The following is a 25,442-nucleotide window of genomic DNA, read 5'->3' on the forward strand; positions in this document are numbered from 1 at the left end:
ATATTACTTATATTATAGCTTGTCATTTTCGTTTCGTTTTTTTTGTGTGTGTCTTACTTGTTTTAAAATGATTACATCAATAATCTAATCGGACAGTTTTATCTCAGCCTTTGACATAAATGAGATCCTTTAGATTGATGTAAAACTTGACCTCTTTTTATAATTGGAATGATATTAATATAACTTCTAAAATAAATGCTCTCGCTCTCTCTCTCACGAGGGTATACAGCAAATTTCGTAGATTTTAAATTTATTTTTAGTCATTGGTACCAATATCTTGCATTCCAAAATTGCTACATGCCACGAATTCTAGCTAGTCCTAGACTACATACCCCGAACTCGCAGATGGAAGGAGACCGTTACCACCATTGTGCCATATCGCTGATTAATTTTTTAAGCAATATTTTCTCCCAATGTGTACTCTTATTATAAACAGATTAATGTCAAAATCTTTGTTTTATTCATGTGAAATTATTTGTTTCTCATTTTATTGAAACTGAGTATAGTTATTTATTATATTTCCTTTGAACGCAGTTTCATGTCTACTGTTTTCGCTATGGTTTGTCTGTTTCTAGGCTTTTCCCTATCTATTTAAATCCGATGTATGAGGATCAGTAAATATTATTTCGTTGCCAATTGAAAACGTTTTTGTATGCATCCATTCAGAACTACAGCTACATTGATTCATAAGGGGCGTATTTATTCATCCCAACCGGATACAGACTAACCCACACCTGTTTGCGAATATAAAGCGTTCTTTGATTAGTCATTACCTTATGACACTGGCTTGGCCATGGAAGAAGCCATTTTGATTAGCTGCGTGCTTAGATCATGCCCAACTATGACATGTAAATAAATTTCAACCACGATGCATAAAAATAGCATAGAGACATGGTGAGATTCCCTCCACTGTTGCATGTTGCAAATGCAAAAAACTTCACCTTACACCTGCCACTCTTTCAGAAGTACGTAATATCTGTAGAGCTAAAACATTTCAGTCGCAAACATCTAAGCAGTCCTTTTGAATAATTCTCGTGTATTTCTTCAACAGACGAGTATTCGTTAATAGCAAAGTCGCACACAAGCTCAGCTACTCCAGCCCCTCCCCCCCTCCAATGATAGAAAGTTAGCTATTTTAAAAATTCAAATTGCATTTTTCAACATAGCAACAATGTTATGCTAAAAGAGAGGAACACGAAACCTACCAATTATACATGAGATGTCACTAATCAGTTTTATAATTTACAATGGAAGAGAATAGGTTCACATAGGTCAAAAGTTAAGGATAAAAATGTGCTGATTTGTCTAACAATAGTTCATGAATATGGAAAAAAAAGCGAATCTGCTTTGTCATCATTTTGTCCTAAATTGTTTTACACTAGAATGAAAAAATAACATAACATTTTAGCAACATTTGTTCTTTCATCTAATACAATAGCTTTGAATTGAAGTTGACTTTACTCCTCTTTACTAAGGCTTCTAATTTCCCCATAATTAAGGTCATTTCAAGCACAATTCTGCCGCAGTGCGTACTGTTAAGGGAAAGCATGCATAATTAGCTTATTTTCATACATAGCAACAATGTAACTGTACCATTTTGTTGAGAAAGTCATATATGATAAGGAAAATAGAAAAACGATTGCACAAATGTTTATAATTGTTTATAACATGTAAAGAAATTTCAACCACAGTGCATGAAAGTAGCAAAGAGGTATGCCAACATTCTCTTCATTGGGCATATTACAAATGCGAGCAACTTCATCTTTCACCTATCACTCTGTCAGACGTAAGTAATGTCTGTGGAACACAACCTATACAGTGCCGCTACCTTCACAAACCGTTTGACACTCTCGTTTTATAACATAACCTTTTATTTTAAAGATTGCTTTTCCTCGAAAAGATGATAAATTTAACATATCAGTGCTAGATCTTCTTGTTGAAAAGCTAGATTTTCTATATTTGGCAAATTCTTTCGACAGCAAGGTTAAGTCTATAAAATATTATAAAAAATTACGTTTTCTGCCAGTTTCTTGCATATCTCAGCTTGTGGTGGCAGTGGCGTTAGCTTTAAGGGGAATTAACCCACTGTGAGGAGAATGTGTGAGTGTGTGATTAGGATTTTTAACGTAGCTTTTAACAATTTTTCAGTCATATCGGTACGATGTCTGCAGTGTGGTAGTTTACAGTGATGTCTAGCACTGGGGCATCGTGCCGCAGACACGTAGCATGCTGTCCCACCCAGTCACATTATCCTGACACCAGGCTGACTAGTCCTAACACTAACCTCTTAATGATGAGCGCCAAGCGAGGTAGCTGTTAGTACCATTTTTGTAAGTCTTTGGTATGACTCGGCCGGGGTTCGAACCCACGAGTTCCCGCTTCAGAGGCGGACGCTCTAACCACTAGGCCACCGGAGCGGTCCCACTGTGAGGAGTATGAGACTCTGTCGTAATCACAGTAATACTTACCAAACTGATAACAGTTTGGTGGACGAATATGGCCACATGTGCTGAGAAAATATCCTCAAGAACGAGAGACGTTGGATATAGCATTAGACCACGTTTGAAACATCATCGATACAATATTTCACGCGTAATTCCTGCGACCGATGAATGAACAAAAATACACTCTTCATTATCACCGCGAAGTAAGCGCCTCAGCTGTTAGGCAATTTACAATCGATTTTTGGATAATATTCCTACGTCGACTAGCTTAGAGTACACGTATGTATGGTAATGGTCAAAGAAATTAGTTCTAAACATTTGTGTCCCTTACATTGTTTATTGTGATTACTTGTTCAGGTCAGTCTAATATATGTCTTATTTGTAAATTAAACTAAGTAAAATTCATCGTTAAAATGTGTTTGCATTTTTCTTTGTTAAACTTAAAGTTTCCAGTGGATATTCGAGCACTTCCTTTGTTAAATCTTCACATTGGAGGTGCGTAGTTTTGTACGTTGTCAAGCTTTTCAATTTCGGAGGCAAGTAGATCTTAATAGCAGTCCGCATTCCCGTAATGCCTAAATATAAGTAATCCGTTTTAAAAAACACCGAACGTATGTAGTTTGTGAAAATGTATTGAAGAACTCATTAAGTTTCGATAGACTTAAACTATTGCTTATGTTGCTATTGTGACGTCTTGACCTTTTTCTGTAACGTAGTGCCTTTTAGACGATAACTTGCATTTTCATTTCTTTCTATTTTTCAGCTAAATGTTTAAAATGTTTGTGCTAGAATGGGGTTAACAGCCACATATTATCAACCTTTACAATGTTATTTGAGGGTTTATTGTTGCAAATATCCATTTTACCGGATCCGCTGGCTCATCAAATTCTTGCATGAAAGACCATTATTCGTAAAGACCCAAGGGGAAATATTCTACTATAATGACACTAGAACCCCCTTCTCAAATCCACGAATTTAAGTACCTATGAAATAGTCGCTGTTTACAAAACTTGAAATTTGATACTCACAAAAATAAATGAATTTTAATATCTGAATTTCTCTTTAAATGAAAAGGCCACGTTTCGTATAATCCGGAAGAGTACTGGAGAAGAGGTCAGTCCAGACATGACCTATGAGGCAGATCCTTTCATGATTTTCCATCACTGCAACGCATACGAGGACAATGGTAATTTCTACAGTCAAAATAAATATTTTAGCAGTCATGCAATTGACAGAATGAAAACTTTTGAAAACTAATATCTTCTTCTTTGGGGTATTTACATTGATCTGGCCCTTTGCAAATATTATTTCAGGAGTTCCGTTTAATGGTAGGTTTAACTCTTTAAATTAACGAACATTATTGCACAACATAAAAAATTCGAAACTGCATTTAAAAAATACTTGCTCGTAAGCTATGGTGTATCTCGACGTCTTACGTGTGTCGTCCGTCAACTTTCACTCAAAAACCACTGGACAAATTTCAATCATATTTGGCAGAGATCAGTCGGACATGTCGTGCTTTCTTATATATATAAATGATGTCGGCCTTCCATCAAAGATGGCCACAACTGCAAAAAATATAAAATGTTTTAAAATCTGAAATATCATCATGCCATAGAGGGATTTCAATCTTATGTAAACAATGTCGATCTTCCATCATTTATGGACCTATGACAGAGCAGAGAAGAAACAAAAAAGAACTTTAAATGGCGTATTATTAAAAGCCGTTGAACAGAAACTGACCGCATCTTTTAGACTGCATCATAAAAAATAAATAAAGGGCTTTCAGACTTGTAAAGACAACACCAATTTGTCATCAAAATGACCGCCATTACTACAAATAGAATTTTAGTTTTAAATGACTTTTCGAAAAACTCTTAGCAGAGTAAGACTAAATTTTACATAACAGTTTTTGTTTAAGGAACTATTACAATTTCTATAATGATGGGCCATCTCCCGTCAAATAAGTTTGCCGTTACTAACAATAGAACAACAATTAAAAGGGACCTCGTCTCAAAAACTGATAAACAGAATTCGATCAAATATCACATAGATCAAATTCATACACAATTATGCCAAGAATGGGTGCGCTTATCATCATCATCATCATCTACATTATCATCATCATCATTATCGTCATCAATCCCTTAACCAAGAGGTCGTTGGGGGGACACCGATGACTTTACAACTAACTATCTCCATCATTCCCTGTTATCTACTACCTATTGGGAATTTCAAAATCCCATGCATGTCCGCGCCTTAAAGTTGTCTTGCCACCACTTTTTCTGTCGCTCATCCATTTTGAACAAATTTGGACTCTTGTATACAAATCATGCTTATTCACCAGCAGATATAGCTGCTGTTACACAATATATATATATATATATATATATATATATATATATATATATATATATATATATATATATATATATATATATATATATATATATATATATATATATATATATACAACTCAGTAGGATCTGACCAAATTTGACAACAATCATATGCAGTGATCTAATGAATATGAGAAAATCGTTTTAAGTAGATGAATCAATAATGCATCAAAAGGTATATTACAATTTTGCCTGCTAAGGCAATAGTGTGGTATCAATAAAATTAATATATGATATTACAATTTTGCCTGCTAAGGCAATAGTGCGGTATCAATAAAATTAATATATGATATTACAATTTTGCCTGCTAAGGCAATAGTGCGGTATGAATAAAATTAATATATGATATTACAATTTTGCCTGCTAAGGCAATAGTGCGGTATCAAAAAAATTAATATATGAACAATGTGGATACATTCTCTCAGAACATGTAAAGCACATTCAGACTTGGCAGACATTCATAGGTTGTTGAACCCTTTCGTTACTATGTCCTATGTACACGTTAAAAGATACATTTTATTAGTCTGTAATTACAGTAAATTAACAGATACTATCAACCTTCCCACCACCAATACATAGGTGCTATTTTCGCGGCCATGTTTTGTCGTTTTGAACATGGAAATCATATGTTAAGTACCTAAATTGTACAATTTAGACAGGCATTTTGTGACATATGGTGCGTAAATCTAAATAGGTTATACTGTATCACGTCTTCAGTCTCACTGCCTGGATACAATAATTTATTATGTTTCGAACCCTGGCCGAGTCATACCAAAGACTTATAAAAATTGTACTAACAGCTGCCTTGCTTGGCGCTCAGCTTTAAGAGGTAATTGTTAGGACTGGTCGGCCTGGTGTCAGGATAATGTGACTGGGGGTGGGGACATCATGCTATATGTCTGCGGCATGATACCCAAGTGCTAGACATCACTATAAACTATCACACTGCAGACATCACAGTTATGTGACTGATAAATTATTACAGCCACGTTAGAAACACACACACACACACACACACACACACACACACACACACGCACACACACACGCACACACCAATGACTGGACATATTGCGTTACATTTACATGAAGTCTTCAGTCTGACTGACAGTATTCAATGATGACTGCATATACTCTTGCGTTACAACACCATATACTCTTGCGTTACAACACCATATACCCTTGCGTTACAACACCATGTACCCTTGCGTTACAACACCATATACTCTTGCGTTACAATACAACACCATATACTCTTGCGTTACAACAGGATATACTCTTGCGTTACAACACCATATACTCTTGCGTTACAACACCATATGCAAACAGGGCATTTAATCATTGATGTTTCACAAAAGGTAGTCCTCGGCCGCATGTTTCGATGGCAATTCCTATTCCAAAACTGATATAAACTCTGTATTCATCTTATTATCAATGAAATTTAAAGCTTTTTTTATTACGAAAATATCAATGAATCTCAGATGCTGCACTCTGCACAATAGGTCATACATCATCTAAGAATATTTTTATATAATAGCATACTTCCATTGCTCTATTTACTCCTTAACATTAATCTTCAGGACACACGGTACTAATTGCATGGAAAATGGGAACCAGGCTGAAAATGGGTGAACATAAAATAGAGTATATATGGGTTTGGCTGGCCAGGGTTGGTTAATAATGTAAGTTATTTTTAGGAAAAAGACTCGTTTCAGAGCTTATCCTAGGTGTAACTCAAAAAATAGAGACATTTTTTATTGATGAATTTCAGTCTTCTAACAGTCTTGAATTTGAAACACTCATTACTGAAATTAGCACCTGACTCTTTGGTGCGCAATTGAAAGCGCATGTTTCAAACACATGTAGGTGCAGAAAATGCCGCGGCTCATATCCTTTCCTTTTCAAAGAAGCTGACATCCAGGTTTCATCTATACTGATAAAAATAGGTTTAATCATGAGTACTAAAACATTTAAGTTATTGAATTTTTAATATCATGGTGTTGGCAAAGGTATAGTACGAGAACCGAATTAGTACCATGAGTCCTATAAACAGTTATAACAATACAGTGACTCCACATATGCAGGTGCTATTAATTTTATTATAAATGCAATCATATTGTTATATTTGTGGATAACAAGCAAAATTAATACTCTTTGTAAATAACAGAGTGAATTTCAGTGTTATATTAAACACATTCAGATATATCAACTATTACCAAAAAGGGGGATGGGTGCATTGTGTAGAATGTGTAGATTTCACTATGTTAGGTGGAGTGTTTTGCCCTTTGGTTTATATATATATATATATATATATATATATATATATATATATATATATATATATATATATATATATATATATATTTATATATATAATTACATAAAGTTTATACAACTTACAATGTATAAAATAATTATGTTGAACAATATGATATTTCCTGGTTGTGTTTTGAGATATCATGCTTCAGGTATGATCCACCATGCTTAATGGTGATGACCTCTCATGACTTTGCATCCCACTAATTTTTTTTTCCAGTGGATGATTTGAAACTTCATATCTTGTATTTTAATGGACTTATGCCTACCTTACTTTAGTTTTAAATTGTATGTCTTCTAGGGGGAATTATAGGTAATTTCTGTCATTTAAGTATCTTTTTCTGTAATTATACATGTACATATAGACCCTGACCTTTTGCTCATGAACTGTATAATATGACAAGGCTGGCAATATATGTCAGTATTAAATTGAAGAGACATAAATGGTGATATTAGGAAAGGTGACTTTTATTAGACAGCTTTATTTTTATTTTAATATTTTTCTGATTTTCTTAAATAAAGCTCAAATACTTAAATGTTGCCTGAAATGCACCATTGCTATATAGGTGAAGATGAACTTGCAGTATAATTAAATATTCACTAATGTAATCTTTGACAAGCAGAACTATGCACATTGCTTAGTTATGCATTGAACTACTACTATTCCCTGGCCTATCAAGAAAATCAGAGGTGAATATAGGACACACGGTACTAATTGTATGGAAAAATGGGAACCAGCCTGAAAATGGGTGAAAGATAAAATATAGTATATATGGGTTTGGCTGGCCAGGATTGGTTAATAATGTAAGTTATATTTTTTTAGGGAAAATTCTCTTTTGAGAGCTTATACTAGTTGTAACAGAAAAATATAGAGACATTGTTTTATTGACGGAATTTCAGTCCTTTAACAATCCTGAGTTAGAAACATTCATTTTTGAAATTAGCACCGGATTCTGGTGCGGAATTGAAAGCACATGTTTCAAACACATGTAGTTCCAGATAATGCTGAGGCGCATATTCTTTTCTCTACACAGAAGCTGATATCTAGGTTTCATCTATACTGATAAATGTAGGTTTGATCATGAGCACTTAGAAATTTAAAGTTATTGAATTTTTAATATCATAGTGTTGGCATAGGTATACTATGGGAACTGAATTAGTACCGTGAGTCCTTTAAGCAGATATAAATATGAAAGGATACAAAATTACATTTGTACCATGCTCTTTCATATTTAATTATCATTAAAATATAACACAAAAAGGCATATCAGAAAATAAATCCAAATTACAGAAATATGCTACTATATACATAATTTGTTTCAGAACATATTGTGATTGACCTCTGTGCATTTAAGAACAAGGATGCATACGAGTATGTGAAGCTGAAAGATTTGCAAAGCGACCAGTGTCTAGAAAACTGGAGGAAAATAGATAATCCGGAGGCAAGGCGTTATATTCTACCTCTAAATATAGATAAGAAGGTAAGTATGTTTTCCTGCTGTCTATGAGAAACTTTTGGAGTATGCCATTTGATGACTCTTGAAAGTCGTTTAAACGGAAATTTATACTGTAAGTGTGCAAGCGGTATTTGTTTGAAGTAGTGTCGATCTCTCTGGTTGAAGGTTAACTTCTACTAAAGCTTTTTCATAACTCCCAATCTGAAAAACGGTCAACACATTTAATATTCAGTTGGCCTCCTTTTGACCAACTGCCCAGTTTTGTGTGTGCGTTTAAGTATTTTCACCACATGGCCACAGGTTTTGAAATGGCGTTTGCAATTCACGTTTTGTTGTTAGATCTCATCACGCTACTTGATTCGCCCCGTTGGGAACACTAAGGGGTGCGTCATGGTCAGCATATAGTAGGTGGACTTAGATTAACCCAGCACTTATGCTGAGTCACCAATGACATTTCGATTCAGCAGTTAGTTGGACAAATTGAGAAATAATCGTACGTGATAAAAGTGACTCGTTAAATTATTAGTGACAAATTATTCATACGCAACTAATGTTATTAATTGACCGTGTAGCACAATATTTGGAACATGAAATGAATTAATTAAGATGGGTTTTTAAACTAAATTTGACAAATTCAGTTCTCGTGATGATTTCTAGCAACGTTCAGCAAAACCCAAAGAGATACTGAACTTAATAATTTTTTACTTGGTGAATAATTTACGACGTTGTGAAGAAACAAAAATCACGTATATGTACATTTCAATTTTGATTATGTAATCACCAGATGCCGCTACAAAGCAATCTAGTCAAACTAACGAACACAGATGCCTCTGCAACACTTGTGAACCAGACAACAATCAACTGCAAATATGAAAAGCTGGCCTCAATTGGTAAGTTCTTATTCCGGCAAACAGGGGTCACGGGGATGAAACGTATTACACTTTTCCTAATTTCATCGTTTTCTTAATTGCTCTGTGCATGTTGCTGTTTTCGAGATTTGTTTTATTCAATTTTTCTTTACGTGAACCTTATTTTTGTATGATTGGCATGCTTGTTATTTCACAGTTCCACTCGCTGACCTTGTGAAATAAATAGAAATAATAGATTGCCCTAATTGTGAGATAAACAAAATTAAATAGTAATTAGTTAATCGTAAGTGTTCATTTCCCCCCTCCCCATGTTATAAGTTTTAAATGGACTTTAACATACTAGCAAGGCTGTCAGTAAATGCTTGTCATGATTAAATTTTGCCCATTTAGTTAAATATTGCCCATTGCCCATTTAGTTAAATATTGCTCATTTAATATGTCAGTCTATGCTTTCGCTGCTATGCAGATACATTAGAGTTATCCCCCCCCCCCCCCCCGTTTCGCAAGAATCACATCACATGACGTGGATAACAGGCAGCTACCAATCATAAGATAATATCATGAATATTGCGTAACATCAACACTTAGTAATTTTGTTCGCAAATATATAGACTGTACATTGTGCTTTGATTGTTTCTTCTGAAGAAAATCAGAATATATCATACTTTCAAACTTTTTCATGTGACCCTACGTAAAGTGTCTTTCTGATTACAATATTCATTTTTTTCAAATTAAAATATAATGGTTGAATTGATATGAGGGTGGAAGGGCACTCTTTGAACTTAGGTTAACGAAGAGCCAACTTTTCTTTCAGGTCTTGAATTTCCACAAATTCATTACCAAAAGTATAATACAAAGAAATACAAATACCTGTATGGGGTCGGATGGCATAAGGATGGAAAACATTTTAATACAGTAAGTAATAAAGAAAGCAACAACTATTTTTCTTATATATTTTCTCTATCACTAGATCAAAGTAAGCATAAACCCAGTTTCAAATACAATACTTTCGTTCTTGGCTGAAACTTCTGTTCCAGCTTTGAAAGGTCTGGACTAAAAATATTGTATCAGCTTTGAAAGGTCAGGACTGAGAAAAATGTATCGGCTTTGAAAGTTCTGGACTGAAGTTATTGTCTCTCCTTCACACAAGTTCCCAAATCACATTACGTTAGGAGTACCAGCCTGCTACGGCATGAATCTTGCCCTAGTAAATCGTATTTTTCTGTCTATTTCATACAGACAAAGGACAATAGCTCTTGCCTTTTACGTTCACTTGCCACCGCCATGTGCCGCTTGTTTTAGCTTCGCTGCTGTATTAATAATATCGTGCAGTTTACCTCCGACAGTCCAAGCACATTTTGTGTTCGAACTGGACCATCCAACGTTCTCTTTGGGTTTATTGTGTGGAATAATCATTCTGCTGCAGGTTGTGTACAATATGTTTACAACCTCGGCTAAATTAGAGTGATTTTGTCACCTTTATGGAGTTCGCCTATTTCAGACCACGTTACACCACGCCATTGTTAACCTCATATTGTCATTTATGAATTAACGCGACTTTGACTATTTTCGCTTACTTAACGGAGAGGTATTCGCGAGTTAATAACATGCTGCGTTGCTAATTTATGATTATTTTTTTTATCTTGTATCGTTTTGATAGAAAAGTTAACTCGATGCATCAATGCCTAAGTTCAAAGCATACTCTAGAGGGCATGTACAATTCAAACTGTTTTGTTTTTTCCGTTAATAACGTGCGTCATATTAGCGAGTTAGTAAGCTAACACCATTTTGATAAGTCTTTGGTATGACTCGGGTTAAAACCTGTGACCTCCCGCATCCGAGGCGGACACTCTAACCTCTTAGGTCACCGGAGCGGTCAGTGAGTTAGTTATATACTGCGTTACTAATTGATGCTTTCTTTTGGTGTTCTTGTGTTGTTTCAATGAGACTATCATGCAAACAGTTCAAAGTATAGGAAGACAATCATTACTCCAGCATTGTATGTACTAAATGTACACCGTCGATGCCACGCGGCGTATGTAATACGTGGTCTGAGGATGTGTGGACTACAATAGTCTAAAAGGCAGCTATGAAAGGAAGGGAAGACAGAATAAATGGAAGAAAGATAGCGTTGACGTCCTCAGCATTCATCCCAAACCAACCTCCATTGCGAGCTTTGTGTGGGACGCTAGGACACCCCACCCGCAAAAAAGTTCTTCGTTTTCAGCCATTAGCCACAGTAACATGAGCGGCGGGGGAGGAGGATAATTTGGAAATGGTACAGTCGTTCGCCTTAGAACAGATGTGTTATCTGATTCAGGAGACGACAACGCAATTACTGACATAACGCCAAATATTACCTCTATTTTCCTCGCTTACTTCTGCACTCTTTCCGACTCATTGAGGGAGTGTCCCTCAATTTTAGGCAGCCCAAGTGGTCAAAAATCGCCCCGCATGTCCGAGTATGACCTTTGGCCTGTAAGTCAGGACGAATTAGGTTTGTACTGGATCCTTTGGATCTATTGCATAATACAACCGCACCGTTGCCTGCAGTCCAGCCATCCTACCCTTGACCTTTTCGCTGAAACGAGCCAGACAACAACGATTTACGGGCATATTAGTTACAGATCCGTCCATCTAGCCGTAGCTTCGGCGACATACCCTTATTATGAGGGAGATTTCAGTGAGAAATGTATCTGTCAAGCCAGGCCATTGGAGTGGCCGGTACCGGTAATAGCGGGACCGTCTTATATACCGCTAGCATCCAGGCCGACCATACGCCAGGCGAACCAGCTGACAGTTCCGGACTTCCGTATCTTACTGCTTATCCACTGGGAAGAGATAGTGACATTTTCAAAGAGGCTTGAATTGAGTGATAGATTCCACCTGGTATGACTTTTTCTCATGCTCTTCCAGGAGAAACAGTTGTCCCCAACTGCTATCAAAGCTATCGCTCCAAGATATCGGACACATTCTGGCATAAGGGTAGACGTGATATTGGGCATGGACACATTCTGGCATAAGGGTAGACGTGATATTGGGCATGATAAAATCCTACCAGATATTGTAACCAATTTTGATCTGAATCAACCAAAAGCTCTCAATCTGTTTCCAAACTGGAATCTGTCATTTGTTATAACATGGCTCAATACAAATAGCGCACACTTTGCTTAAGCTACTATCGTATAAAACATGTTTCCTGATAGTTTTAGCTTTCTCATGCAGGGTAAGGGAGCTACTTACCCTTCCTGTAGACCCGACCTATCTTCAGTTCAGATCTGATGGTTCGGTGGTCCTCTTCACTCAAGTAGGCTCTGTAGCCGAAAATAGGTTACCGTCTGTCGGTAATCAAAGTGTCGTCATTCGATCGCTTTCTTCCATAGACAGGTCGAGAGCAGCGGCCATGCAAGAACTTGTTCGCTCACTCAGACGCTATTTGAGACGTACAGAGTCAAGTCGTGGAAAGTGCAAACGCCTATTTCATCAGGCGAATGTCGGGAAACAGGACATCACAACTCAAGCATTTGCTTGATTGCTGAAATGGGTTACATCCTCGGTGTACTCGAAAGTCTCACAAGATCAGAGTTGCCTCATAAGATGAGAGCAATCTCTGCGAGCCTCGCGTTTGAACGTAACGTTTTGATCCGAGATATCATTGTGGCTGTTGGCTCCCATGCAAAGCCAACCTTCTCAAGTTTGTATCTCCGACAGATAGCTTCTCAGAGGTAAACTTTGCATCTGGTAGGAACGGTGCAAAAACCCAGACGACCACTAGACCCAATTAAAACAATCACTCTGCCATGAATGCATCTTCACTAGTATATCGCTCAGCTACAAACTAGATATACCAGGTGGTGCAAGAAGAGGTAATGGGCAAGGATTATTGCTCGTTGTATATATGAGATAGACAGGAAAAGACAATTTAATCTTTTAGTAAGGCTTTATTCCCAAGGTAGGCGGCTAGCATTCGTAGCATAATATGAGTGGTTAAGTATTCTCGGAGAAACTTAATTTACTTTAAAAATGTCCATCTCTATTGAATGGTCTAGACTGAAAGGTTTTATCACCTTTGAAAGTCAGGACGGAATATAGTGTATCAGCTTTGAAAGATCTTGATTGAAAACAGTGTATCGATTTGGAAAGTTTTGACTGGGAATGTTGCATCAGATTTGAAAGGTGCTCTTTTAGCTTTAAAAATTTCTCTGTAATATGAGCAACTCGGCGCGCGCGCGCGAGAGAGAGATCTTTTCATACCACAGTTAATCCTTGCAGTGTCACAATAAGAAGGACCATACGTCTCGACAAATAATCTAACTGCTTAATTAGGCGTTTATCCAGATTTAAATCTGCAGAGGGGCAGCAGAGGGGGCGAATCGGACATTTGGCTAAAACGTCATTTGGTTTAATTGATACTTTCTGCACTCAGCGGATCCAGCGTCGTCAGCGCCTGGTAAAAAAAAAAGGACGACGTCCACCGGGGGGGGGGGGGGGGTAATCCGACAATTGTCCGGAACGTCATTTAGTTTAATATACTTTCTGCATTTTCGATCCAGCGTCGTCAGCGTCCGGTAAAAAAGCGCGACGACCGCGTTGATGTCATCGCCCCCTCTGCTGCTAGAAGTTACAATGAAAATTATTTACAATTTAACCGAATATTTGGTCAAGTCCGATACGATATCGTGTCCGAGGATCATGTAAATTTATCGTTACAAATCCATGTGGGGTCGACTGAGCATGACTAAAAAAGTTTCGAAAAACATTAAAGTCCATGTCACCGCCGCACCATGTCTGCCAAATATTTCGTAGCGTGTGTGTATCAACGCCGTTGAATACAGCAAGAATATTACAGTTATCTCTGATTACTTTTGGAATCTGAGTGTATCGTTGAGTGACATATATCACGTCAGTGTTTTTATGCCTGCCTCTGGAAAATATCCTAGCTGGGTTTTTTTGATTGTCTAACATAACATCATCGTACACGACTAGATTGTTAACGTCGCCATCAATATCATCAATACCTGGTGCATCATTGATATCTGTAATAAACTCAATAACATTTTTTTCAGTGATCGCTGATGCATTCTCGTTAAAATCTTTCAACACCTCGTAGCATCGTTGATCATCTACGCTAGGGGCGATTAAATACAACTTGTCCCACTTCATCCATCTCATTATTAAATTAAGTAACAATTGCGTCTTGCCGGATCCAGATGGTCCGATGATAATCATCCGGATCGAGTTTGGTAACGCTGCAATATGCTTAACTGGTTCTCTTGTTTTAGTCGCCGAAAAATCAATTATATTCATATCTCTATACATAAATTATGGATCTATATTGTGTGAAGTGTAGAGTGCGTACTGGCACAAATGATATGACAACCGTTACAACAAGAAATAACAGATCAGCACTTACTGGTAAGTGTGTACAATGCGGTATAAAGAAATTTAGATTTATTTCTATTAGACCCGGGGATGTTTTAAAAAAAAGCGAGGAGGTGATATTGCAGCCAAGTTATCAAAACTCCCGGGAACACCATGGGGAAAGTATCCAGGAGAAAAGCACCTTCCAGGATATAGCTACTGTGGCCCCGGAACACGATTAGATATCAGACTCGATGATCAAAATCAACCCAAACCCGGTGAGTATCCAATAAACGCTATCGATAAGGCGTGTCATGCTCATGATGTTGCTTATAAAAGTAGCGATCTGCAACAGCGTCATATCGCGGATGTAAAATTAATTCACGCGTTAAATACCATTCCTGATAAATCATTCGAAGAAAAATTGGCTTCATGGTTGGTAAAATCGGCTATGAAAGGTAAATTAATGATGGGCGCTGGTAATTAATAACAACATGGAATCCATCTATTATTCTCCGAGAGGATACTGGAAAGGGAAGGCCGCAATTGATAAACTCGCAAGCGCTGCAAAAGTAACAAGGGCCACTGCGGCTAATTGGTTATCCAAACAGGCTATATGGCAAATCTATCTACCACCGCCTAAACAAATCAATTTTTCGCGCTTTGATGTCAGCGTACCCAATGAAGTTCATCAGGCTGATATACTATTTCTGCCGCATGACAACGGTTACAAATACGCGCTAACCGTAGTTGATGTTGCGAGTCGATACAAACAAGCGGAACCGTTAAAAACAAAGTCGGCAACCGAAGTAGCCGATGCGTTTGAGCGGATTTATCGAAGAGGTCCTCTGCGCTGGCCAAATCTATTACAAGTTGATCCTGGTAGTGAATTTCGCGGCGCTGTTTTATCAACGCTGAAACATCATAGCGTCGCGGTACGACGAGGTCATACTGGGCTACATCGTGATCAGGCAATTGTTGAACGATTCAATCGGACTCTTGCTGAACGGTTATTTGGATATCAATACGCAAAAGAATTCATCCAAGAAAAACGATCTCGTGAATGGGTCAAAAGGTTGCCAGGCGTAATTGCAGCGTTAAATAACGAGATTACCCGAGCAATCAACATGAAGCCCAGCGACGCGATTAAAAAAAAGTATATACCCAAAAGATCAAAAATAGATAGCGTTTCCAAGCCGATTCTCGGCGATGTCACTGTTAGATATCTATATGAACCAGGAGAGCTTGAGGGCGGTAAAAAAAGAGCTACTGATCCTATTTGGAGTGTTACCACACATAACATATCAACGATAACACGATCAACTGATAGACCACCGATCTATAGACTGGATTCAACTGCCCCACAGCGGGGGTTTACACGCGAGCAACTACAAGTGATACCTGACGATACTCAATTACCCCCGCGTGGTCTTAACTAGCGCCGTTGCGTCTATTGCACTCAAGACAGGTCAACCTCACATTGTTTTTGACATGACCGAGATTGTTATCAATCCTGTCCACGGTAAATTGGCGAGCGTCTTTATCCGAATAACGCCAACGCATTATACAATTACAACTCGCGCAGTGATTATTCTGTTGTTGTCGTAGTGCAATTATTAATTCGGCATCAATATCAAAACGCCGCTGTTTTTTTTTATCCTGTTGTTTATAACCAGAGAGTTTTCTATCAATGACGCTTGCATCGATGATGTCGTCGTCACTGGCTTCATCAATAACAATTCTTCGAAGCTGATTTATCCTCCGTACTCTGGACACTGCAAGATAGACTAGATTTGACCATTCGATGCGATTATCAACTATCCAAACAATTGTATCCGTGATAGTCAATCCCTGCGAGGAATGTATTGTTGTTGCGTATCCTAACGTCCACGGGGATTTATCAGCACGTAGCGCGTCCTCGACGACGCTGATATCAACGAGCACGATATCATTCAGCACCAGTATTTGTTTTTCTGTCCGTCCTGGAATTTCAACTTCAATGTTCTGCCGCCGTGTATCCGCGGGTCTATAACATAACGGCACTGGGCGCGTTGGAAACTTTTCCTTATGCAACGTAAACAACTTTTGCTGAAGTGTGTCTCTGACTATCTTTCTACTTGCTGTTATTAAATCGTTTGGTCTCCATGTTTCCCAGAATTCATTTAACGGCGTTTCCGGAATCACCTTGCGGATTATTTCACATTGAATTCTATCCGGCTGTAATCTGATTAATTTTTTAACCTCGCGCAGTTGTTCATCAAGTGCTCGGTAATCAGTATCGGTTTCTTCATAATAGTCCACAAAACCCTTTAACCAATCATGTGGACCCTCGCCGACAAATGGTGGTGGTTGGCCATGATCCCCGCACATTATCACTGCTGTATTCGCGCGCAGCAACCACTCAAGAAACATTTGTAAAACATCTAACGAAACAGTACATATCTCATCCCAAATGATAACCTCAGGAATAAATTTTTCACCCATTCGATCCACGCACCGCCGCTGTATCGAAAAAAAGCTGTGATAAGTAACGGCGTCAACATTTCGTTGTTTTATCTCTCGCGCTAGTCTATGGGTTGGTGTAAGCACGATCATACTTGCCCGCGTTCGAAATAATTCAATTGCCCGAGTCGTTTTTCCTGACCCGCCACAGCCATTTAAATAAACCGTCTTGTATCTACAGATTGGGTCGGATATCGGTGGTGCATTAGACCACTCTGACAATTTATCACCGCGTAAGTAATTGTTTTCAATTGTAACATCTGCTGACGGGGAATAATCGCGTTGTATTTCATTTTTAATTCTCCATGTACCCCAACTCTCATTTGGATTAGTAAGCACAGCTACGTTGCTTTTATACTTTACGTCCATGTACATTGAATCAATCGCAACTCTAACTGCGGTGTCGGGAAATCTATTTAACATTGAAAATAAATTTATACAAGCATAACCCAGCATAGACGCCCTCAAATGTGGATATGCTGGGCTGTCTCCATCGCTGTAAGTAACAACTGTACCCAACCTTGTTCCATTGGACAAGAAATCTGTTTTGCAGTTCACGTATCTATTTTTCGCCACTGCGTCCTTGATTACGAAATCATATTCTGCGTCATCTATAATCAGCCGTGAGCAATATCGTTTGTAGTCGCAGTTTTTTCCACCTTGTGTGAACTTACCAATTATTCTTCTACCGAGATCTTTTGCCTCTATGTTTCGTTGGTTGAATATCTTTTTGGACCATTCGACGACATATTCCTCGTCGGCATCAATCTGTTTTCTGGATTCGTGAATTATACTATCTAGACGCTCTGGTTCTGGTAACCAGACTTCAGTCTGCGCTCGATATGATATAATCGCGTCGCTGACAATCAACGAAATTAGCATTTTACAATCAATCATATACCGTAGCAGCGCTATTGGCAACCACGTTTTTTCAGTCATGTGTCTACCAATCCAAACATAACAACACGGATGGAGTCCTGCTGCGAATTCAAATGATACTATGCGAGCGAATCCGGTTAAATCAAAATCAGGCAGTGGTCCATTAATAGCAACACGAGTCATTTCATGTCTGGGGTGTCCAAATCGTTTGAAATACTCAGCGGCGGATCCATACCCGAGAAAACTCGCTGGATAACAAGCAACCATATCAACGGAAATCATAGCGTCGCGGTTGTATCTAGTGTTCCATAATCCACCGTGATAGTATTCCAAACAACTGGATTGTACATCCGGTAGAAATTCCTTGCGTGTTGGTCTCCACGCATTTTTCCTTGCTGCAAAATGAGCTGCAACCGATGGAACTGTAAAACAGTTTGTTAATAATTGTTCATCATGCTCTCCAAATTCCATGGCTAGTTTTTTCATCTTGCTGTGAAACGCTTCAGTGCGATATAACTCGCCATTTGGTCGTACAAACTGATCAAAGGTATCCGTATCGTTTTCAGCGCTGCGAAGTAACCACACTGACACAGGGTCGTTTTTACACAAGCAGGCAATAGCATCAAATAATTTCACCTCCGCGAGAAACCCATCCTTGGAGAATTGTTCTCCCAGGAATTCTTCAGGTATATACTTTACTGTTCTATCCCGTGGAAATATTGTGACCGCGGACGTCCATGCGTGTTCGTTATGATCAATAATTTTGATTGGGGCTCCCTTTGATTTATACTTTGATTCGTATAATACTTCACCGGTTATCGTTGTAACGGTCATTGGAAATCTCAGCGATGTTTCTAATCTCGCTATGTCGCTGATAGTAGCTCCTCGCTCTTTTACGGTTAGTTCCCACTGGTTTATTTTGCTACGCCGTAGATCAGTCAGTTTATTTCCTCGACATGCATTTGTAAAATGCTCTATTATTCGTTCTGCTACACAATTTATCCCCGTTGATTGTTTCATTGGTTTCAGTAATACAATGTCAGATTTCTTATTTAACGGGTATATCCCATAAACAACTGCTGTTTCAGGATATGCTCGTTCATAGTATGGTTTGTCAATTCCAGTTAACAGCCTCGGCTTGGAATCGTGGCTGACAATGACTTTTTTTTTGTCGCTGAGAACTGGTTCAAATTTATCACGTATGATCCAATTACCTGATTCCACCCGGACAATGAATTTTACTCTGAAAAAATACTTTTTACTGCCAAGGTGTGATATTATCGTTACTGCGCGTTTGTCGTTCATGGTAGCATCAACAACGCCATCAATTCGAAATGTTGACCAACTATGAGATGCACCATCACGCTTGAATTCATTGATACAATCACGGATTTTATTTAACAGGGTTCTATCGTTTATTAACGCTTTTGGTGCGTCCTTGAGGGTTCTATCGAGATTAAACTTAATATTCTTGTAACGCTTAATTGCTGATAATCTCTCGAACTCCTCCTCCATATAATTAAAACAAGTATTTAAATGAAAGAATATGGTATAATGAATCACTGCAAATGGTTGATGATTGGGTCGACAGCCCCGTGCAATAAATCATGCAGAGGTGAATTCTGCGGGTATCATTTACAAAGCGTTCGCAACGGGTCCCTTGGCCCCCTCCCGTGCTTGGTTTGCCACGTTGGTGTAAGAGGAAAATCATAGTTGTGTATCAGTTGCGGTGGAAAACGATACAGAGAGTTAAAACGTTATTACGATAAACGAATTAAAAACTCCACTGTTGACCCCAACAACGACAGGATTATAAAAACCCCTCAGGACTATATCCAGAGGTTTATAATTAAACCAAGTAATGAATTAAACAAATAGTATTGTTATACAAATGAATCAAGAATTTCAGCCGCATCCTGTGCTCGTTAATTATGAAGCATCTCGTGATGGTGTTATTAGAAACCGCAGACTGAAGAAACCAGTTGGATGGAAAAATAATCTCGGGTATTTGATGTTTACTGCTGGAGGGGAAAAATATCTCTGTCACAGAATCATCTATGAATGTTTCCACGGATTGATCAAAGATAGTCTCGTTATTGATCACATTGATTCTAATTATCAAAATAACAGACTGTGTAATCTGCAAGCTATCTCTCAGAGTGAAAATAGTAAAAAAGGCCAAACTGGTAAGTGCTCAAAAAAAGCAAGGGGTGTCAAATCGTTTGATACATCAACGCACGAGGAAAAAATATTTCAGTCAATGAATGAGGCAGGAAAATATTTCGACATTTGTAGCGCCTCAGTACGAAAAGTAGCAGAACGAGTATATCAAACAGCGATCTCAAAAAAGACCGGACACAGAATTCGATTTTCATATATAACATCAGGGGAAATAAATCCTCCAATTATATCAGCGAGTGACGAAGTCACCATGACGAAGTCACCATGATAGTGGGAACGTTACAATTAATTGTCTGTTTCAAAGAAAACGAATTATCTTTACAGTTTCATCGAAGTATTCAGTGTTGTTTAACGTTTTTTAAGTAAATGAATAACACACCTCGGGATTGATACGCAGAGTTCATTTTGTAAAAATAATTTTTTTTATATTAAAAATAAGATGTTTATAAGAATATGAATATCGAAGACATCAATAATATATTAACCGAGATTTCAAAATTGAAAAATCAAGGAATTGAATTATCTGATAGTCTCAACAGCGAAAGAATATTATCCGATTATGAAATTATTAACGAACAATCGAAACGGGGGCGTTTTACCCTGGCCCGCGAGTACGCTCTTGTAAAACGATTACAACATACGATTAATGAGAACCTGTACCGCAATGACGTAAATGCATTCATTGGGTTATTCACTGCCGTTGAAACAATACGAAAAAAACTTGGACGTGTTTATGAACGACAGCGGGAGATTTCTAGTAAGATTAAAAACATTAGAAAGATTATAGACGAAAACCCCGTGGAGCCCCAGTTGCCTAGTGAAATTTAATGGCATACCTGTTCACGTAGCGTACGGGAGTGGCACATTGAATGAATTTTTACGTTGTATACATTTTTTTTCCCCCGATAGGTCGTACTACTGATCGTGGTAACGTTTTAATTACAATAGTCCACGGCCAGCTACTGTAATACTGAAATAGTAAGACGATTGCGTTTCAATATCTATGATCTGACGCGACAGGTGTTCGGGTATATTCCTGCCACAGGATTGAAAATTGAAGACTCGGCGGGAAATTGTTTATAATAATGGTAGGTGAATCACTTACTACTCGGCTAGCCAAAGAGCGGCTAGCAGCGCTTAAAAATTTCATACCGTTACGAGACAGGGTCCGAAAACAACTTCAAACGCGGCAACAACTACAAACTGATTTTGCTGTTGGAAGTGAACAACTCTTTGCCCCGGTAAAAAGCGCAACTGTGCCCGTCCTCGGTGCGCTTGAAAAGATAGCAGCTCAGCCCGAACAAACAAAAAAGTCTCTGGAAACACTTCCTGCGGAAATAGCAGTTGCTACAACATACCAACGGGGGGAAAGACCACCACCACTCGCTGTAACATCAACCTCGGACCCACAAGAACCTTATGTTACAATGGCTGATGAAGAAGAACTAGGTGCTACTGCAAGAGCACCAGAAGAAGAAATACAGGAAGAAATACAAGAAATACTACAAGAACAAGAAGAGATAAGGGAGAATATACCCTCCAAAGTACTTACAAAGTCCGCAATAGATCAAATTAGAGCCTTCGACAGCGATGAAAAATTGATTAATTTTACTGTTACAAATTTTGCTAAGGGTTCACGAAAGATGTATATCAATAGCGGTTACGAGAAAAATATAAAGTCGTTAAAGGATTGGACAAGAATAGTGTATTTAGCAAGTAAATATAAAAATGTACTACCACCGCGTGATAATAATTATGTAATATTCTACGAGAATGTTGAAAGTAGGAAACCAAAAAGAGGAAAAGGATACTCTGTTTCGGGTAGCGGCGTAGTTGAAAACGCTAGTGTTACTTGTCCTGGTAATGTTCTCAGTGATATGTCACGGCTGGAAGTACTAATCGGAGGAAAACGAGCCGGAAATAACTCTCCGGAAATAATCAATGAGGCCGCTGATATTTGCAGGCGTTTATTTGCAGGCGGTATCATGGACATTAATGTATATCGAGAACTCATTGACGAATTCGTGGACGGTTATCACAGCGATTGATCAATCACTGGTGATCAATCACTAATTGGAAAACACTGGTGTTTTTATAATAAAGATGATCATACACTACAACCATGATAAACCAGTCAGCGTCTACGTGGTAAACTCACGATTGCCTGTATACCGCGCGTGGTACGGAGATGGTCTCGGTGATACCATTGCGGGGTTATTTACAAGAATGGCTCCAAAGGTGGCGCCGTTAGCTAAACAATTATCTATGAAAACCATTGATGTTATTCGTGATAAAGGAATCAGCGCTATTGGAGATGTTGCCGGAAAGGCGTTTTCTGCAGCAAAGGACAAACTAATGTCGTTGGTGAGAAGAAAAAAACAAACGCCGCTGCGTTCTACAACAGTGATGCCTGCAAATGTCAGCAGGGTAATAAATAACGCGGTGGAAAAAAAACTAGCGTCAATGACGTCTCAGTCGTTGGCGACCCCGCCATTGATGGCTTCGCCATCCACCAATGCAACAACCAGCGCTATTATGAACGCGATAGCGGGAAGTGGTCTTAAACCGAAACGAAGACGACGTTGAAAATCGTAGATTTTCACTCTTTGAGTTTGCAATTGAAAACATCAACATGATAAATAATAAAATGTTTAAACGAACAGTCGATCCGGCGTTTGATATGGATGCCCCAGTGCGCAAGGATGATTCTGTCCGTGATTATCAATTTTATTCCTATCAACCACCACAATCCGACCTACGCTCGCGAATTGAACTTCAAGTCCATGATACCAGTAAATACTTTTTGCCGTGTGAAGCGTTTATCGAAATCGAGGGAGAACTCGTGACAAATGTTGCCGCTAATACACCATACGCAGATGACTCTCGTGTTCGAGTTGGCTTCGTCAACAACGGTATCATGGCGTTATTTGAGAGTGCTAGATATCTTATTGACGGGCGAGAAATTGAATCAATAGAACGCGAGGTTGATGTTGCAACGACGATAATTGGGCTATCAAGATATTCCGATGATTATACAAGATCGGCGGGCCCATCTATGATGTTCGCAAAGGACGTTACTGATAACGCTGACCACCTTCAGTACATTAACGTGCTGACGGGAAGAGATAACGCAGTTGACCCACAAGCTGAAGCAGCTAATCCAGACCGCAGAGCAAGACCAGGCGCTGATTTCACTATTATAAAAAGTATTAACGGTAATTACAATCTAGGATTTGCAACACGAGTAGGGATGTTGCAAGGACCACGCCGACATTTTTCATGCGCGATTCCACTCCATCACATATTTGGATTCTGTAGAAATGTCAGAAAAGTTATCTATGGAGCCAAACACACAATCGCATTAACGCGAAGGGGCGATGATGACAATGCAATATGGCGTGCTGCTGGCGTCGCTGACGGTAAAGTCGTTTTAACTAAAATAGCATTGTGGATGCCGGTGTTGACTCCATCAGTTACCACGGAAGCACGATTGTTATCATTTATGGAACAGGGGGGAAAATCATTATTGAGTTGGCTAACAACAACGACTGATGCTAAAGAGGATAATGTCGCTGATACATTTACATGGCACTTGGCATCAAAACAAGGCGTTTCAGCTCCACGTCATATATTTATAGCGCTACAGAATAGGGATCGATTGGGTAATCAAGAACGCAGCCATATGATATTTGATCGATTAAGAGTCAGGGAGGTTTCGCTGAGAATAAACGGACAACAGGAACCATCCGAGGATATACAGCTTGATTACGACAACAACCATATCGCACGTGTGTACCATCGTATATTGTCATATATGGGTCGTGATCAAAACGTCGACACTGGTTTGCAAATATCACAACTTGATTTTAAAAACCTGTATCCGATTTATTATTTTTCGTTGGAACATCTTGATTTAACGAGACAATCCGTCGTTGATATACACTTCCGAGCTCGTATAGCCCCGGGTGGTGTTAATTATAGAGCGGTTGCTGTCATTCTCAGCGATAAATCAATGCTGTTGGAAGGTGTTGGTGGACGAATGAGAATCGTTGATGCACCAGTGGAAAATATGTAATTAAAAACATAAATGTTTTACAATAAAAATGTCGTATAGTGTTGTTAGTGTAGAGTTGACCGATGGTCAAGTCAAGAAATTACAATCAAAGTCCCCTAAACAATGTGGAACCACAATAACGTTAAAGCCGTCACAGATGACTGGTGGCAGGCATAAAATATCATTGACGACACGTCAAATAAAACATTTCAATGATGCAATGAAGAAACAACGAGGTATTCAAGTAAATTTTTCAGCCGCAGCAATCAAAAACATAGAAAAGACCGGTGGGATATTTCCGTTGTTTGCTGCGATTCCGGCGTTGATTGCCGCGGCCGCACCAGCAGTGGCGAAGGCGGCGGCGTTGGGGGCCGTTGGTACCGCGGCGGGAATGGCACTGAAAAAAGCAACCGGTGGATCCGCTCGTGGATCCAGGCATAAAAAAAGGAAAGGGCTTAAGATTGCCAGGAACCCCGTATTCGTGGTACAGCGGAAAGGGCTTAAGATTGCCAGGAACGGTTTAATTGACTCGTCAATGACCCAGAAACCTGTGGTTGAGGAGTCTATAGCCCCGTTGTCCAATTTTGATTTAATCGATGCTGCCCGCGCGTTGTCGTTAAAAAACTTCAGAGGGGTCTTTATGAGAGATAAATTACCGGCACAACCAAAACACGTTGAAACCGGCATTATTAATCTCGATGACAGTAGCGGATCAGGGACTCATTGGGTTGCATACGCGATTGATCCACGCGCGATTGTTTATTTTGATTCATACGGGTTAGCACCGCCGAGCGAGTTCATGCGGTATATACAACGACGAAAAATTTCTGATTTTCGACCCCCGATTTTTCATTCCACGCTGCCAACACAGCGATTAAATGATCCACCGATATGCGGCCGTGAGGTATTAAACGTACTCGCGGCGATTTCATCATCGCGAAAACCACCTCATGTGGTTGTAAATGAATATACGAGTGGGG

At 38.8% G+C, this 25,442-nt stretch overlaps 1 protein-coding gene across 1 annotated transcript in view; it reads left to right on the forward strand.

The window, feature by feature from the left end:
• LOC149782031 (beta,beta-carotene 15,15'-dioxygenase-like) overlaps nt 1-25,442 on the forward strand; it is a 53,306-nt gene that overhangs the window by 19,995 nt on the left and 7,869 nt on the right. The window contains exons 9-12 of the mRNA XM_089934821.1: nt 3,519-3,630; nt 8,483-8,640; nt 9,401-9,506; nt 10,300-10,400. Coding sequence (XP_089790947.1) covers nt 3,519-3,630; nt 8,483-8,640; nt 9,401-9,506; nt 10,300-10,400 — 477 coding nt within the window. The remainder of the gene's footprint in view (nt 1-3,518; nt 3,631-8,482; nt 8,641-9,400; nt 9,507-10,299; nt 10,401-25,442) is intronic.

The sequence above is a fragment of the Sinohyriopsis cumingii genome, chromosome 15, assembly GCF_028554795.1.
Source record: "Sinohyriopsis cumingii isolate HCF-2022 chromosome 15, ASM2855479v2, whole genome shotgun sequence".
Lineage (NCBI taxonomy): Eukaryota > Metazoa > Mollusca > Bivalvia > Unionida > Unionidae > Sinohyriopsis > Sinohyriopsis cumingii.